At 39.3% G+C, this 17,617-nt stretch overlaps 1 protein-coding gene across 1 annotated transcript in view; it reads right to left on the reverse strand.

The window, feature by feature from the left end:
• Positions 1–1,109: 1,109 nt before the first annotated feature.
• Positions 1,110–17,617, reverse strand: part of actr8 (actin related protein 8) — a 31,559-nt gene continuing 15,051 nt past the window's right edge. Inside the window, exons 7-14 of the mRNA XM_078543502.1 lie at positions 15,832–15,925; positions 14,735–14,867; positions 11,614–11,767; positions 9,927–10,022; positions 9,117–9,257; positions 8,624–8,888; positions 6,806–6,969; positions 1,110–1,845 (exon numbers count right to left, since the gene is read on the reverse strand). Coding sequence (XP_078399628.1) covers positions 1,702–1,845; positions 6,806–6,969; positions 8,624–8,888; positions 9,117–9,257; positions 9,927–10,022; positions 11,614–11,767; positions 14,735–14,867; positions 15,832–15,925 — 1,191 coding nt within the window. The 3' untranslated portion in view covers positions 1,110–1,701. The remainder of the gene's footprint in view (positions 1,846–6,805; positions 6,970–8,623; positions 8,889–9,116; positions 9,258–9,926; positions 10,023–11,613; positions 11,768–14,734; positions 14,868–15,831; positions 15,926–17,617) is intronic.

The following is a 17,617-nucleotide window of genomic DNA, read 5'->3' on the forward strand; positions in this document are numbered from 1 at the left end:
GAAGGCTGTAAAGTGCCTAGTCGGAAGATGGTGTGCTATTCCCTCCAGTTTGCGTTGAGTTTCGCTGGAACATTGCAGCAGGCCAAGGACGGACATATGGGCATGAGAGCAGGGCGATGTGTTGAAATGGCAAGCGACAGGAAGGTCTGGGTCATGCTTGCGGACAGACTGAAGGTGTTCCGCAAAGTGGTCACCCAGTCTGTGTTTGGTCTCTCCAATGTAGAGAAGACCGCATTGGGAGCAGCAAATGTAGTTGACCAAACTGAAGGAAGTGCAAGTGAAATGCTGCTTCACTTGAAAGGAGTGTTTGGGCCCTTGGATGTGAGAAGGGGGAAAATAAAGGGGCAGGTTTTGCGATTACATGGGAAGGTGCCGTGGGAGGGGGTTGAAATGTAGGGGGTGATGGAGGAGTAGACCAGGGTGTCCCGGAGGGAACAGTCCCTACGGAATGCTGTCGCTGGTGGGGGGGGGGGGGGGGGGTGAAGGGAAGATGTGTTTGGTGGTGGCATCATGTTGGAGTTGGCGGAAATGGCGGAGGATGATCCTTTGAATGTGGAGGCTGGTGGGGTGAAAAGTGAGGACAAGGGGGAGCCTATCATGGTTCTGGGAGGGAGAAGAAGGGGTGAGGGCAGAGGCACAGAAGATGGGTCGGACACAATTGAGGGCCCTGTCCACCACCGTGGGTGGGAAATCTCGGTTAAGGAAGGAAGACAGACAGAATCACTGTTTTGGAAAGTGGCAAATCTTTTGCAATCTCTCCTTTGCCTCCACCTATCACTGACCTTTCATTCAGCTTCACTTGTCACTAAAGCACCCCCTTTAACAGTATATGTTTCACCACATTGCTACTTCTCTTTAGTTCTGAAGAAGTCATACGGACTCGAAACGTTAATTCTGTCTTTCTCTCCACAGATGCTGTCAGTTGCTGAGATTTTCCAGCAATTTTTGTTTTTGTTTCAGATTTCCAGTATCCGCAGTATTTTGCTTTTATCCTTTTAAATGCTGTCTGAAATAAAGAAACTGCAATCAACACAGTAACTTTAAATATAGAAGGTAATTTGTAAATAGTTTGGCAGATGCGCTTACATGCTTAAAATTTAGGACAAATGTGAGTTAGGAAAACTTTATTTATAACGAATACAAAATATACAAATGTAGCTTGTTCAAAGTTACATATATTCATATGTAAGGCCCTGTCCTCGGCAAACAAAAAGAACATGGCCAGACATTGTGTCTTTTTCAACTAAACAAAAGCTTGGGGGACAACTGTTCCATGGTGCATTATCCATGGAAATGCCTCTAACAGAGTCCACCAATCAAACACCCTTTTCTCTTGCAGTATAAATTTATCGTACCCGTTGAAATTTGGTATTCTGACATGTGCAAGATGAAAAGCTTACACAGCAAGTCTCTTTTCTCAGCAATACAAAATATTTGCACAGCAACAGCATCACCAGGAAAATGGCTTCGCAGCAGTGACACTAATTTTGATAAACTCTTCCTCTTCATTTTTCAAAATACTGTACATATATCAGCAGACCTTTTAATCATTTCTGTAACAGTTTTACAACTGTATAATTTTCTCAAAATAAAAGGGCAACAAAAGTGTTACTAAAAACATCAATATTGATGTATGCTCATGCTTTCAGAAAAGTCAGTTACAGACTTTTATTTCGTAAGGGTAATTGTGGATAGGACTTTTCACCATACAAATGGTGCTCTCTCCCGTAGCATGCGCACTCCAAACCGCTGCCACTCGCGCTGGTGTATCCACAGCTCCTGTGTAGTATCCAGACAAGCCAGAACAGCACCACCTTTCCATGCTATCAAGCGTGGATCCATGTCCTAATTATAAAAAGATATAAAGTCAAAAAGAATCAGCTTATGAATCTCCCCAACAGACCAGTGAAAGGCAACTTAAAACGGTGCCATACTGCTTTTCATTTTCTAGAAACACTGTTGAGGATTTTAAAAGCTCGGGTGTATGTTAAATAGAATAAAAATAACAGAGCAAGCAGAAACGCAGTTTTTCCAAAAATTCTATTTTGGATTTGCAACTGAATTCCTAAAGTCCAACATATCTTGCCCAGAGATTGGTCTGGTGACCACTTCTTCTCCCTGGGAGGAAGCACGAAATATACTCCCAATAGTAGATCATCTCAGACTCTCAAAACTCAAAACATCCTTCAAAACTTAGACAACTAACTTTAAAAATAAAGCCGAAGTACATATGCCACCATTCTTTACTGCACTATTTTACAAACACATTGTTAATTCAAAATATATCATAGGTGTGGAGAAAATTATTAAGAAATAAATACTAAGGCACATAACAATGTTTCGCAAAAAGAGAAAATGTTGCTACTGTGTTGTAAAACACACACAATTGGATTTGCAATTAAGTGAAGGTACTAAAAAGTAGACTGGATTGTAGCAGTTTTCTTTTCCTCAAATTTTACCCCCTTATCTCTCCTGCATGTTATGTCTCAAGACAAAATGGATTTCCATCAAACAATATAAGAAGTAGGAGGAAAAGACCATTTGGCCCCTACAGCCTGCTCCACCATTCAATACGATCATGGCTGATCTTCTGCCTTAACTCCACTTTCTCACCCATTCCCAACATCCATTGATTCCCGGAGGGATCAAAAATCTGTCCATCTGCCTTGAACATGCTCAACAATGGAGCACCCACAACCTTCTGGGGTAAACAATTTCAAAGATTCACAATATTCTGTGGGAAGAAATTTCTCATCTCAGTCCTAAATGATTGGTTCCTTATCCTGACACTATGCCCCCATGTCCTAGATTCCCACCCAGGGGAAATAACCTCTCAGTGTCTAACCTGTCAAACCCCTCCAGAGAATATAGGCCCGATTTACTTTGTACCTCATTGTAGGACTACTCTCTCATCCCAGGAACCAATCTAGTGAACTTCGCTCTGTCATCTCTAATGCAAGTATATCCTTCCTTAGATAGAGGCCAAAATTGCACACAGTATTCCAGGTGTGGTTTCACCAAATGACCAAGAGTTCCTTTTCCTTGTACACCAATCCCCTTGCAATAAAGCCCAACATTTCATTTGCCTCTAATGAAATTAGAAAATGTTGGAAATACTCAGTAGGTCAGATAGCATCTGTGGAGAGAAACAGAGTTAATCTGAAGGATTTTCCCCTCAGCGATTTGGGGGTGGGGCCCGCTTGCAGAGGGGAAAAAGACGCGGGATGACATCGGGAGCAACACCCGACGTCATCCCGGTCCATTTAAATCTTCAGGAAGGCGGGCGGACAGCGAAATCAGCTGTCCGCCCACCGACCTGTCAATGGCCAATTAAGCCCACTGACAGGCTAATTAACCTTGTTAAAGACCCTGCCCGTCCAAGCTTAAGGCTGGCGGGCAGGCCAGGAGCCCCAGCGGGCTCCAGCTTATTCATGAAACTTCATCCACTGGCGGGATGAAGTTTCATGTCCGTTTTTTAAAAATTTAATAAACTTTGTGTGTTTCTTATTAACATGTCCCATCTCGTGTGACATTGTCACATGAGGGGGACATGTTAATAATTTTAATATTTCTCTATTTTTTGACTTTTCTTACCTACCAGTAAACTCTCTGAGACAGCACTTTGCCTCAGGGAGCAGCGCGCTCTTTCGCGCGCATGCACGAAAGAGCGCACTTTGACAGTTGGGGATAACGCTTCCTGTCGGGCAGGCCTTAATTGGCCCACCCACTCAAAATGGCAGCGGGCCCCATTTCGGCGGTGGGGGTTGGCTGCCCGCCCGCTGCCGAGCCGGTGGGGCCCACCCGCCAATCGAGGGCTAAATTCTGCCCAATGTTTCTGTTGTAATTGCTTGCTGTGCCTATATGCTTTGTGTTCCTTGTACACCCATGTCTCACTGAACATCAATATTTAGAAGTTTCACGCTTTTAAAAAAATATCCCGCTTTTCTATTCAAATGAATAATCTCACACTTAACCACATTATAGTCTAGCTGTCACATTGCTGCCCGTTCACTGAACTTGTCCATATATCTTTGCAGCCCCTTTGTGTCCTACTCACAGCTTACATTCCCAACAAGCTCTGTATTATCATATTACACTCTGTCTCTTCATCTAAGTCATAAGTATAGATTGTAAATAGCTGCGGCCCCACTAATCTTTGCAGCACTCCACTAGTTGCAGGCAACTTGAAAATGTCCTGTTTATCCCTAATCTCTGCTTCCTGTCCAATTACCAATCCTCCATCCATGATAATATATTACCACCAACTTTATGAGCCATTAACTTTCTGTGATTTCTATGATTGTGCAAAGTAACCTTTTGTGTGGCATCTTATCAAATGCCTTTTGGAAATCCAAGTATACTACATCTACCAGCTATCATTTATCTATGCTACTAATTGGAGCTTCAAAAAACTCTAATAAATTTGTCAAACACGATTTCCCTTTTTAAAAAAAATTCTGACACTATGATTTTCTAAGCGCATTGTTAAGATTTCCTCAATCATACAGTCCAGGTGTACTACCTAGGTGGTCATTTTTCATATGTGAGCTTACACAGAAAGTGTATTAAGGGAATGGGAGAGTCGGTAGGAAGGGGCTGACAAGAGAGAGAGGACATGAGAGCATGAACACAAATGGGAAGTCAAAGGATAAGACAAGGGGCAAAAGTAAAGAAAAAAGGGCACAACGAAAATGATAACAGTGGGAAACAAGGAGTGAAGGCTATTAACTGCAGGTATCATCCTACAGACAAGAATGCGTTTCTTATACTTTGCTCAGGCACATAGAGGTACTGGAGAAACCTCTCTAGGTGTGAAAGCAATATTGAATTCTTTCGCAGCATCAGGCTGCAATTTAAGAGTGGTGAGAGAAAACTAAGATTCCTGGAGACAGCTTTAGCAACAGAGGGCCCAACTTTAGATGAGGAGATGGTGACAGCCCTAGATGATTATTTTACACCATCAGGAAAAATGATGCTAGTTACAGTAGTCTCAAAATACACTGGGTAAAAAGTTAGGATTTTGTGCTCCTACCTTTCAGCATGCATGACAGAAGAGCACATTGAGGTGGAATATGCATTAACTGGGGCCTGCAAGATATTCCATCCTCTGTATAAAATGGATGAATGTAGTTTTAATTTTCATAAGTGCTTTCCATCAAGCCTACTTGCAGGTAGGCCAGGCACAAATGATACAGCAAATTCTAAATTTTAAAATTAGGTTTCCAGAAGTCTAAATGGGTGCTGCTCTGGCCTCAGGTTAAAGTGCAACATTGGAGCACAATTTGCATATTTAAAAAGGATCTCCACCCAGACTTGTGGTGGATGTTCTTGTTCCCTACAATTTAAAATTCAAGTATACCAGAGCAACAAAGGAGTGGGTAAGATTCCTGCTCCCTTTTAACTACCTGCCATGCCACCTAGTTTCCAATAGGCGGGCAAGTTAAAGTCGATTCCATTGTTGCGAGATGAGCTGGCATGTATGCAACTAAATTCACTGGGAGTGCTAGTTGGCAATATAATTAGGTAAATTCTGCAGTTTGTAGAATATACAAATTTATGTAGCCTTGGTTAAGTGGGTGGAGTAAATGGAAGTCAAACTTCTGCCAGGAGCTATAATTATTTATGTAGTTGGATTCATTTAGAAATGCTGTTCCATTAAAATTAATCTGTATGTAAAAGACAAGAAATAAATTTTAGAATGGAATCTGTGATTCTACGAGCTGGAGTTGTGGAACCTGGCATTAAATGATAGTGGATTAAAGGTCATCCTCAAACATGTAGAAAAAATATGGGAGCATCAAAATGGTCAAAGATTTTTTTTTTTAAAGAACATGAGGTTTTTTTTATTGTATATTTAGCAAGGGAGCAGCAATGGCTTCCCACCAGCCAAAACCTGCAGGGAGCAGCAGCCTAAGCCAAAAGAAGCCCAATAAGGTACATTTTTTTCCAGGGATTTCCTAATGTGTTAGGAGGATTCCCCAGCCAAACTCTTACCTTGTACAGGGGTCTGCTCCTTAGAATCTCAAGTGGCCTCCTGCTGCCAGATTATAATATCAGGACAGCCATTCTCTGATATTTTGACCAGGAAGTCAGCTAGTGGCATGCTCATGGGGTCATTCCTGCCTGCTGCCGCTCCCATTTAGGCTGCTCATTTTACCTCAGGAGTTAAAATGATCCTTACTTTTTTTTTTACTTGCAGATGGTTCTGTAGGACTAATACTGAAGTCACCATTAGTTAGCTGAAGATTTTGAAGATGGTGGCGTAATGGTAATGTCACTGGACTAGTAATCCAGAGGCTCAGGCTAATGTTTTGGGGACAGGGTTTCAAATCCCACCATGGCAGCTGGTGAAATTTAAATTCAATTAATAAACCTGGAACCGTAAAGTTAGCTCTCAGTAGTGGTGACCATGAAACCATTGTCAATTGTCGTAAAACCCATCTGGTTCACTTATGTCCTTTACAGAACGAAATCTGCTGACCTTACCCGGTCTAGCCTACATGTGACTCCAGATCCACAGCAATGTGGTTGACTCTTAACTGCCCTCTGAAATGGTGTGGCAAGCCACTTGGCTCAAGGGCATTTAGCGGTGGGCAACAAAAGCTAACCTTTCCAGCGATACACACATCCCACGAAAAAATAAATGAAAAAAACATATGTAAAACAGTGCATCTTTAATGGCCTCCTAATCTGTCAGTAATCTAAGTCAGACAGAACTTTCAGTAGTCTGGATCAGACAGACATTTAAAATGACCTTTTAATAACAATACCATTCTGGTACAGTATAAAAGATACTTTTTCTCACCTTGGGTCTTGTGATAACTTCAACATTCTCTACTATTCTGCGGAAAGATGGTGGCATCTTGTTCAGAATTCTGTGTTGTAAAAATTCTTGAGCCCCGTGGAACATTAGGCCCCCTCCAACCACCAAAATGGAACTGTACATTTTCTTTTTTGTTTCATCAGAGCCTGGAAGTGTACATGTTTTTCTTATGTGATGCACAGTACCAGGAGAATATTAAGATAGCACAGACTTCAAATTTTTCTTCCTCGAACTATATAGAGAGCTTTTGTTCAAAACTATTTTAGTGGATCAATCCATTAAAAGTTACATACTCAAACTTAGTTAAAAAATATAGATAGTTGTATTCTTTATGAGGAAGTTTAATTGTTTGATTATTTCAATTTCACAAAAATAACTCAACTTCATAAGTTTGGGATGTCAGACAGAAACCTGAGCTCTACTGTTCCACGATACAACATATACAAATACAGTGTTTTGCTAAATTGTTACGTCAATTTAAACATACTTAAAACTTATGCTTATAAATCACATATCAATGACTCAAATGGCTCTTTGTTGAAATATAGAATCAAAGAACCACACAGCACAGAAGGAGGCCATTTGACCCACTGGGGCCTAGGCAATTAAAAGCACTGCCACCAATGGTGGAGCAATTAAAATTGGGGATGTACAAGAGACCAGGAATTAGGGTAGCGCAGATATCTCGCAGTGTTGTGGGGCTGGGGGAGATTACAAAGAAAGGGAGGAACGAGGAGTTTGAAAGAAAGGTGAGAATTTTAAAATCAAAAAGTTGCTTGATCGGGAGTCAACATAGGTCAGCGAGCACAGAGGTGATAGGGGAATGGGACTTGATGTGAGTTAAGACATGGGCAGTAGCGTTTTGGATGACCTTAAGTTTATGGAGGGTAGAATGTGGGAGACCAGCCAGGGGTGCATTGGAATAGCTGAGTCTAGAGGTAACGAAGGCAGAAATGAGGGTTTCAGCACTTGAGCCGAGACGGGGCTGAAGTCAGGTGATGTTACAGAGATGGAAATAAGTGGAAATAGTCTTAGTGAAGGCATGAACATGAGCCCGGAAGTTCATCTCCGAATCAAAGGTTGCAAATAGACCGGCTTAATGTCAGACTGTTGCCAGGGAGAGGGATGGAGTCAGTAGTTAGGGAATGGCAATTGCAGCGGAGACCAAAAACAATGGCTTCAGTCTTCCCAGTATTTAAATGGAGGAAATTTCTGCTCATCCAGCAATTAATATTATTTGAATATTTATTCTTTCTCCACGAGTGCAATGGTCTTTGCCTTAACTGTTCTCTGTGACAAAATATTCTATAGGCCACCAAAGCTCCACATAAAGGATTTTATCTAACATCTGCCCTCATTCTGTGATCATTTTAAATTGATGATCCCTCGTCACTGATTCCCTAGTCAGATGAAATGGTATTTCTCTAATCACTCAACAAAATCCTTCATAATTCTCAAACAAAACTCTTATTAAATCTCCTCTTAAGCTTCTCTGCTGCATTGGATCATTCAAAACATCTCAAGTCTCTCCTTTTAAGTCTAGTTTGCCATTTCAGGAATCATCTCAGTGAATGCTGGAAAATCTCTACGGCTTTAATGACCTTCCTATAATGAGATGTCCAAAACTGTACACAGTTACTTCTTTATTCTTGTGTTTGATGACCCAAAATGCTATTTATCTTTTGCTTTAATGAAAGTATACATACTGTCCTGTAAATGTAACAATGATTGAAACAAGTTTTCAAATTAATCCCTATCATTTATTTTTATAAAATTACAGTGCATTACAGTAATTCTTACCACAGCAATCAATACTATGCAGTATTGATTTATCAAGCCCTAAAGCCTTTCCTTCAAATTGTGATACAGTTGTTTTTCTGGCCATCAGAGCTGCTGGGAGATCCTCAGAATCATTTCCACCCAGTAGGCAATCATGCTGAGAGGTTCCAAGTTCTAGTTCATGGGAATGACTCTTCTCTGCACTGTCAGTATTCTGAGCACCTGATTCTACTTCAAATCCAGCATACTTAGCCAATGCTTTCCTCTCGGCAATAGCTTTGGCAGCCTAAGACAATAGCAGTGGTAACACATTAAATGACTTGGTATAAAATAAGTGTGACTAGTTCAAAGATTTTACAAGCACAAAACCATTATTGTCTCTGCAAGTTCTTTACCCAGCTAATACATTATTTTGCAATGATTAATGATTTGCTTGTTTATCTTCTATTTCATTGCATATCCGTCAATTTAAACAGACTTTTCTGTTAAGTATTACTAAATTCATAACCCTCACCTGCTCCTGTTTACTCTGGGTTGCCACTAAGTAATGTTCATCATGTGGATCTTCTGAATCACCCTGTGATCTGTGTTGCAATGAGGTTATCTTCTGTCCCACAATTCCAAAAGTAGCTGGATAAAACAGTGCCATTGGTGCCTATTGTGTGCAAATTTATTAAAGTTATGAACTGGTATTCATAGCTCAAAATAGTTTGTCTTATTTGGTTCTGAGTTAGCATCAGAAAGGAAGGTTACAAGCCAAAATCCTCAAGTGCCTATCAAAGACATCAAGTTCTCATTTTGACCAAATTACTCCAAGTCTAAAGCAGCCCCATTTAAATTCAGAAATAGGTTTATCTTGGAATTGTTAATAACGCAGAGAAATTTAAAAATGTGTAAGCCTGTTTACTTTCCTCACAATCATCTCCCAACAATCTCAATAACTTGTTGCTGCAATGCCAAGAAAAACACATCTCTGTAATAATACACTTTTTCATCATCAGAAGATACTGGTACTTTTCCTTTAGAATCCATTCTGAGGCAGTGTGTTGGCTAGTTTGTTCTTTACAACTATCTTTGGCTTCGACTGAGTTTTGGTGGATAAAAATCTAATGTTTCTGTACCCACAACAGACAATAAAAAAAGAAACAATGGCATCAGCCTGGACAGAAAAATTCAATATTACTATTTCTTCAAAACAGAATACAGCATTTAGCTCAGATGGAACTTGAAATTCTTCTTTAGAAGAAAGAGTGCAATTCTTCAGTCATTGCAAATTATAAAATTACTCAAAGGAAATATCTTTTAAAATACATGTTTCAGTCACCTGTAGCTTTTCATCTCCTTGTCGCAATTGATATAACAATGCTGGAGAATCTGGCTGACGGACCTTGAACTCATGATCCTGAATTCCCGAGATGTCCTGTTTAGTGAAATGGAACAACGGTAAAGTTTTACTCTACATCTTTATAAAACTTTCAACTTAACATTATCATTCAAATATTGTCATAAAATAAGCTTCCTTAAAATTTTGGGAGGTTAGGAGTGTTGGGGGAGGGCAAGATGTCGGAAGGGATGAAAGTGGATCTGAGAAACTCCCATTTTAATCTGGTTTACAGACTTACATCCTGATTACTCAGAAGTTTTTTAATATGGGAATGGGACTACGTGTAATGATGAAAATTATTAATTAAGTATTTTACAAATCATTCTTGACTATTACGTTGCACACCCGGTTATGCTCCCATGTTTTACCATCCGTAAACTCCGAGCTCTCACCCAAGTCCCTTTCACCCATAACCCCTTGTGCTTGCTAACCTACACTGGTTCCCAATGCCTTGATTTAAAATTCTCGCCCTCATTTTCAAATCCCTCCATGGATTCACCTCTTCTTCCTATCTCTGTAATCTCCTCCAGTTCTACGACCACTGAGATCCCTGTGCTCCTCCAATTCTGGCCTCTTGAGCATCCCTGGTTTTAATTGTTCCACATTGGGTGGCCATGCTGTCAAGGCCCCAAGTTATGGAATTCCACCCCTAAACCTCTCCACTTCTCTACCTCTTTTCCATCACCTTTTGGCGCTCCGTATCAAATTTTGCTTGATAGGACTCCTATGAAGTGCCTTGGGTCATTTTACCATGTTAAATGTGCTATATAAATGCAAGTTGTTGTTGTTGCTATTCTACAGAAGACTCAAGTCATGCTTCACAGTGTCCTTACAAAATGCAAGGTATTTAAAGAAGATTACAATTTAACTTTATTCCAATGGCAGACCCATATACTGGGATGAAAGCAGCCTTTTCCTCCAGTCCTGCATTCATTTTAAGGGGACAGAATATTGAACCCAAGGGGAGATTTTCGTGGGTCTGTGTACAGTGGATGAGTTGGGTAAAGTGAATATTAGAAAGTTGTGTGGGTCAGAGTGCACATCTTTATAGATACCCACCTGATTTTACTCCATTTAAATTAGTGGAGAAAAATTATAGAATTCCTTTACAAGTGTGTGCTCCACTTTTGCACTCCTTATTTTCCGATGTATATTGCACCCAACTGATTCAGCACGCCTGGGCGCAGACCTATTTAGATTTTTCACTTGCATCCAGCACTCTCTAATTTTGGTGCTGATTTTTTTATTAACTTGTGAAAGGTGTCCAGGAGGGCAGCACACCAACAGAATGAAACTGAGTCAATTCTTGATTCACTCCTATATCATTTTGCAATTTCAGCTCTTGTTGAAATTTAGTGCAATAGGCACTGGTTGCACTTTTTATAACTTGTGGAATTGCAATTGGAAAATTAAAATATGGGTTAACTTCAAAATGCAAAATACACCCAAATTTTTGAAAATAAGATTATCCTTCAATTTATAAGGATTATTAAATCAACGTTGTGCATCTGCCCCCAAAATATATTATTTTAAAACACCGTGAACAATAATTATACTTAAGATTAATGATTTAGAATTATATTTTTCACTTGTTTTCTATTTAAAATTTTATTGGAGTCATGGTCACCTGGTCTAGATGGCAGAATGTCTCTTTAAGCTGCTGAAGAAGAAGGCAATCCATTCGACTAAATAGTTGACAATCTCTATAAGGGAAACCAGACCGCTGCATAAGCCAGAAGAAACATCTGGTCACATCAGATCCTCCATATGCCAAACGCAATCTGCAGGACATAGATAAATCAGTCAACAATACCTTCTGTTGTCCATTTTTATTTAATGTTATAACACCAATAAACATGTACAAATCTAATCAAACTGACTCTGAAGAAAACAAATCTGCGCCACTTCAGTGTGAGTTAAGATTTACATATGTGCAAACCCAATTATACCACCTCTTCACTCTACCCATCGGAATTGTGCCTTCAGCCATCTAATCCTCACTTCTGGAATTCTTTCCCTGAATACTGCCACCTTATTACTTCCCTCTCTTCCTTTAAGATCGTCATTAAAACCACCACTTTGACCACCTTTTTCGTCACCCATTTACTGTCTCCTATTTTGGTTTAGTATCTATTTTTGTCTGATAATGCCTCTTTAAAGCACATTGGGCACTTTTCAGTGTTAAAAGCACTATGTAATGCTGTAGACAGAGCTAAGTGATTCCACTTAGCTGATGACCACAGCTGATGTTATTGTTGAGCAAGCCAGACCCCCAGAGTGAAGTCTGTCTGGCTGATCATAGACATTTTTTTTTATTGTGAAAATGAGGAGGAAGGCCTCAAAAGCACAGAATTTCAGCAACACCTTTATAGAATTTTAAAACTTAAAAGATTTATTAAAAAGAAAAAAAAACTTAAGCACACAAGATAAAAGTGACACAGTTAAATAACAGTCTTACAGAGCAACCCCCAAAAAACATGCTTGGTTTAAAAGTACAAAATTAAACTACGTTTTTGGCAACAACCCCTTATAGATTTCAACCATAAAAATCCAGCAAATATTACCCAAGTCAAGGAATTGTTGTTACTTTAATATAGGTACACCTCACGGTGTACCTCAAACACTTACAAAAGGAGGTTCAGAAACAAACTGTTTCCTAAAACAAAGAATTCCTGGCTTAGCATTGAGTTGCTTTCTTCAGTTTAAATCTTTCACAGCTTTTCAGCAATCCAACACACAGAAAATGTCTTCAGTGGGCAACCCCCACAGCAACTTTCTACAGTTATCTCTACAGGAGGTAACAAGCAGGATAAAGGGAAACCAGTAGATGTAATATATTTGGATTTCCAAAAGGCATTCGATAAGGTACCGCACATAAGGCTACTTAATAAGATAAGAGCCCATATCAGCATGGATAGAGGATTAGCTCACTAATAAAAGACAGGCAGTTGGGATAAGGTGGACATTTTCTAGATGGCAACCTGTAACTAGTGGAGTGCCACAGGGATCAGTGCTGGGGCCTCAATTATTTACAATATATATTAATGATTTAGATCAGGGAAGTGAATATACTATCGCCAAGTTTGTGGATGACACAAAAATAGGTGAGAAGGCAAGTGGTGAGGATAACATAAGGAGTCTACAGAGGGATATAGTCAGGTTAAGTGAGTAGGCAAAAACTTGGCAGATGGAAAATAATGTGGGAAAATGTGAGGTTATGCACTTTGGCGGGATGAATAGAGGAGCTGGGTGTTATTTAAATGGAGAAAGACCGCAGAAGGCTGCAGCACAGAGAGATTTGGGAGTCCTTGTGCATGAATCCCGAAAAGCTAATAGGTAATAGGGAAGGCAAATGGAGTGGTGGCCTTTATTTCAAAGGGAATGGAGTATAAAAATAAGGAAGTCTTGCTAAAACTATACAAGGCACTAGTTAGACCACACCTAGAATGCTGTGAACAATTTTTGTCCCCTTATCTAAGGAAAGATATACTGGCATTGGAGGCAGTCCGGAGTAGGTTCACTAGGTTGATCCCAGGGATGGAGGGATTTTCTTATGAGGAGAGGTTGAGTAGGTTGGGCCTGTACTCATTGGAGTTTAGAAGAATGAGAGGCACCCTTATTGAAACATATAAGATTCTTAGGGGGTAGATGCTGAGAGGTTGTTTCCCCTTGTGGGAGAGTCTAGGACCAGAGTGCATAATCTCAGAGTAAGGTGGTGCCCATTTAAAACAGAGACGAGGACGAATTTCTTCTCTCAGAGGGTAGTGAATCTGTGGAATTCTTTACCACAGAGGGCGGTAGAGGCTGGGTCGTTAAGTTTATTCAAGGCTGAGATAGACAGATTTTTAATCAATAAGGGAATCGAGGGTTATGGGGAAAAGGCAGGAAAGTAGAGTTGAGCCATGATCTCACTGAATGACGGAGCAGACTTGATGGGCCGAATGGCCTACTTCTGCTCCTATGTCTTACGGTCTTAAACAGCCCCTAAATATATTTTTTCCCCCTTTCATTTCACGTTCCATTGTCCTCTAAAAACCTCTTTGAAACTCAACTTCTCCAAATATAAAAATCTTTCATGTTTTCTATTTCATCTCTACTTCTGGGTCAATAAAATTTAATATACCTTCCCCTGTTTACTTATGGAACGTCTGTAAGATGCAAGTGTTCCCAGTCACCTCTCCCATTGAAATTCAACAACTGAAAACCAATTTCCTCACTTAGCTCACACTGCAAATTTCAGATCCAACTTATTTACTTGTAACTCAAATCCACCATAACCACTCATTACAAATGCACAAATCTAACCTTTTAACCTTTCATCTCTTAGGTCTCATAGGCAACTTGTCCATAATAACCTTCCCCTTGTTTATTTAACCCTGGATACACACATACCCACAGGTCTCTACAGAGAAAACATAATCACAAACATAAAAATATACATCTCTCATCACACTATATGGAGCTGTATTTCATACTGAAAGTGACATACATTAAATTGTTTGCACATTAGACCGATATGTTGAGTTGTACACCAAACGAGTGAGACCTGACATATCGGGATTGCAACACCTGTAGTTAGTACTTGCTTAAAAAAATCTATGCCCGAGTTCAAACACTTATCAACTTCTTTTTCCTCAGATATAATGCACAACAAGTTAGAATATCCCACTGGTTATCTAGTTAATTGGGTTTGGACCTATGAATCAAAAACCTTTAATCCACCTTTAAAAGTGAAACATCGGCCTGACCTAGTATTTCGCTGCGACACTCCATCCTCTACACAACACACACTGGTCTTTTGTTCTCCTACATCTACAACACAGGCGCTGCTTAAACCACTCCCAAAAGTAGCACAGATTGATTCCTGGTGGACAACAACACCTGGAAAACATTGTAAAAAGGCAAAGAGTAACTAAAAACTATTCATATTTTAAAAAATTTAAAATTGAACATCATTGAGCAAATATTGTTTTTTAAAGACCAAATTCTGCTGATTCTTGATTAACCGAACATTAATTACCTCAATTAAAAATGAGCAGCTATTAACCTCTACAGCTACAGTGTCTCAAATCCAGCTGTCCAAAAATCAGAGTTGTCCGAAAACCTTATTTTAGTTTATTTAAAAATTTTTAAAAATGTGTCATCCATCAATTTTAATTGAGTAAAATAAAAAAAAACTTACCAGGACAATTTGGCTAGGCGCTGCATTGGGGTGGTGCAGTGTTGGGCTGGTTACCCGCTTCGTCGCTTGCATGCTGGTCTATTTCCATGCTCTGAATGACCCTTGACCCCACCCGACCCGGCACGGCCCAAACCACCCAACCCAAAATCCGGCAAGATCCAAAATCTGGCATGACCTTGGTTCCTGGTTTGCCGGTTTTGTGACACTGTACCTATATTAAGTCTCATAGGAAAATTATTCCAGACTTAAAATCATAAATGTGAAATAAAACAGGAAATACATGGCAGATTCATCAGCATGTGAAAAGGAAAGTAAAATTAAAGTTTGAGATTCTGAGGAGATATCTTTACCCCAGAAGGTTGTGGATGTGCCACCATTGAACATATTTATGGCTCTGGTCGACAGTTTTTTAGTCTCTCAGAGAATCAAGGGATATGAGGACTGGGCGGGAAAGTGGAGTTGAATGGTGGCGGAGGCTCCATGGGTTGTATGGTCTTCTCATGCTCCTATTTCTTATGTTATATTTTAAAACTTTACCTTTTCTTTTTCTTACAGATATGATTTAGAGCACTCTTTTGCCGAATATTTTGATACAGGTCCACATTAAAATTACATCTGTGCAGCCAGGTCCTCTGCAATAATAAATATACTATGTACACTTGCCTGAGAATCCTATATTGTTCAAAAGTAGGTTTATCAGCTCTTTAACATGTTGTCTGTTGTAGATATCCGGGATGAGCAGTATACACCTGTAATACTTGTGTAGTCAAAACAAAACAATTAAATAAATCCCAGGATTATAAAAATATTTTAAAAAGTGCAGTACAAAAGGAAAATGTGTCATAATGCATCTATTACATATTAAAAATCTTGAATGGGTGCAATATTCTTTCTCAAAATACTTTGAATACCCCTATGTCAGGTTCTACCAATCCATGGCAAAATACATTTTAAGTTTAAAGCAATATTTTGCCCCCAAATGCTCTCCATGGACTTGAGTGCATAATCTAGACTGACACTTCAATGCAGTATTAAAAAAGTGTTGCAATAAAGTGAAATAAAAACAAAGTGCTTGAAAAACTCAGCAGGTTGGGCAGCATCTGTGGAGAGAGAAACAGAGTTAACATTTAGAGTTCAATATGACTTCTTCAGAACCCAAAGATGACTGATATTGGACTCAAAATGTTAACTCTGTTTCTCTCTCCACTGGTGCTGATCTCCAGCATCTACAGAATTTTGATTTTATTTTACTGCAATAAAGTGAATGCTGTTTTCTCTGCCGCTCCCTCACAAGATGGCTTTCCAATTGTAGATATAGATATGGTATTGGCCAAAGCTCCATTCAAGCTGGATTAGTGGCTGCCATTGAATCTTCTGTCTGTATGAAAGATAAGCTTACTTTCATATATGTGGAACTTACACACTGATGTAATAAATATTGCATCAAGTTTTTATAAAAAAACAATATGTCTGCAAATATTGCCTACAAGTTTAATTATAATTCCGTCAATAATAACCCACTATTTTAACAGTCATTCTTACATTGATCTCGGAGTGGACTCATGAATAATTTGGAGGCAAGTACTTCAAACTAATTAAATATCAATTCTGGAATCCAAGCTAGGGCAAGTTTATTCCCATCTGGATAATATGTATGAGTTGAAATAAGTTAGTCCAACTTTGTACAGATCCCTGGCAAGTCCACAATCATATACAATTTTAGCTACATCATAAAAGAATATACATTGGAAAGAGTTCAGGAAAATGTAAAGGGAAAATGGGTCATTTGGCAGTCTAGGTTATGAAGGGAGATTCATCGTGCTGAATATTTTCATTGAAGATGATTTACAGAACGTTATGACACGGTGGTAAATGCCGAGTTGATCAAATCCCAGAGGGAAACTTGAAACAGCTGCTACAACTGTTTTGCAATTTGTGTTTTATTGAGACACGTGCCTTTAATTCATAGTAAAAAGTCCACCGAGGCTTCGAGGTTTTTTTTTACAAAACTAAATTAAACATTTATTAATAGAAGAAAAGATTTTAAGCACATACATAGGTCTACAAATTACTACTATAATAACTCCTAAATCCCTAATTAATCTGATTCCCAGTTACACCTCTATTAAGGCAACAGTAAAACAAATACATTTCAACAACCAAGGCAAAGCACACAATACCCTGGATAGTGATATTCACAGTGAGTTTTCTTAGCTTCGATTCCTGTAGGCAGCAACTTGATGCACAGAGGCTAGAGGCTTTTCACACTTGTTAGATCTTAGAAGGTCTTCTCCTTACATATAACCTCATCTCCCTTATACATGTTTCTCCCTTTTTAATGTAAATTCCATTGTTCCAATATGTCTTTGCAACTTTACTTTTTTCAATATAATTCTTTCATAGTACTCATATTATCAGTAACCTTTGGGAAAAATAAACACACTGGGCA

This window comes from Cetorhinus maximus, chromosome 6 (genome assembly GCF_964194155.1).
Source record: "Cetorhinus maximus chromosome 6, sCetMax3.hap1.1, whole genome shotgun sequence".
Taxonomy (NCBI): domain Eukaryota; kingdom Metazoa; phylum Chordata; class Chondrichthyes; order Lamniformes; family Cetorhinidae; genus Cetorhinus; species Cetorhinus maximus.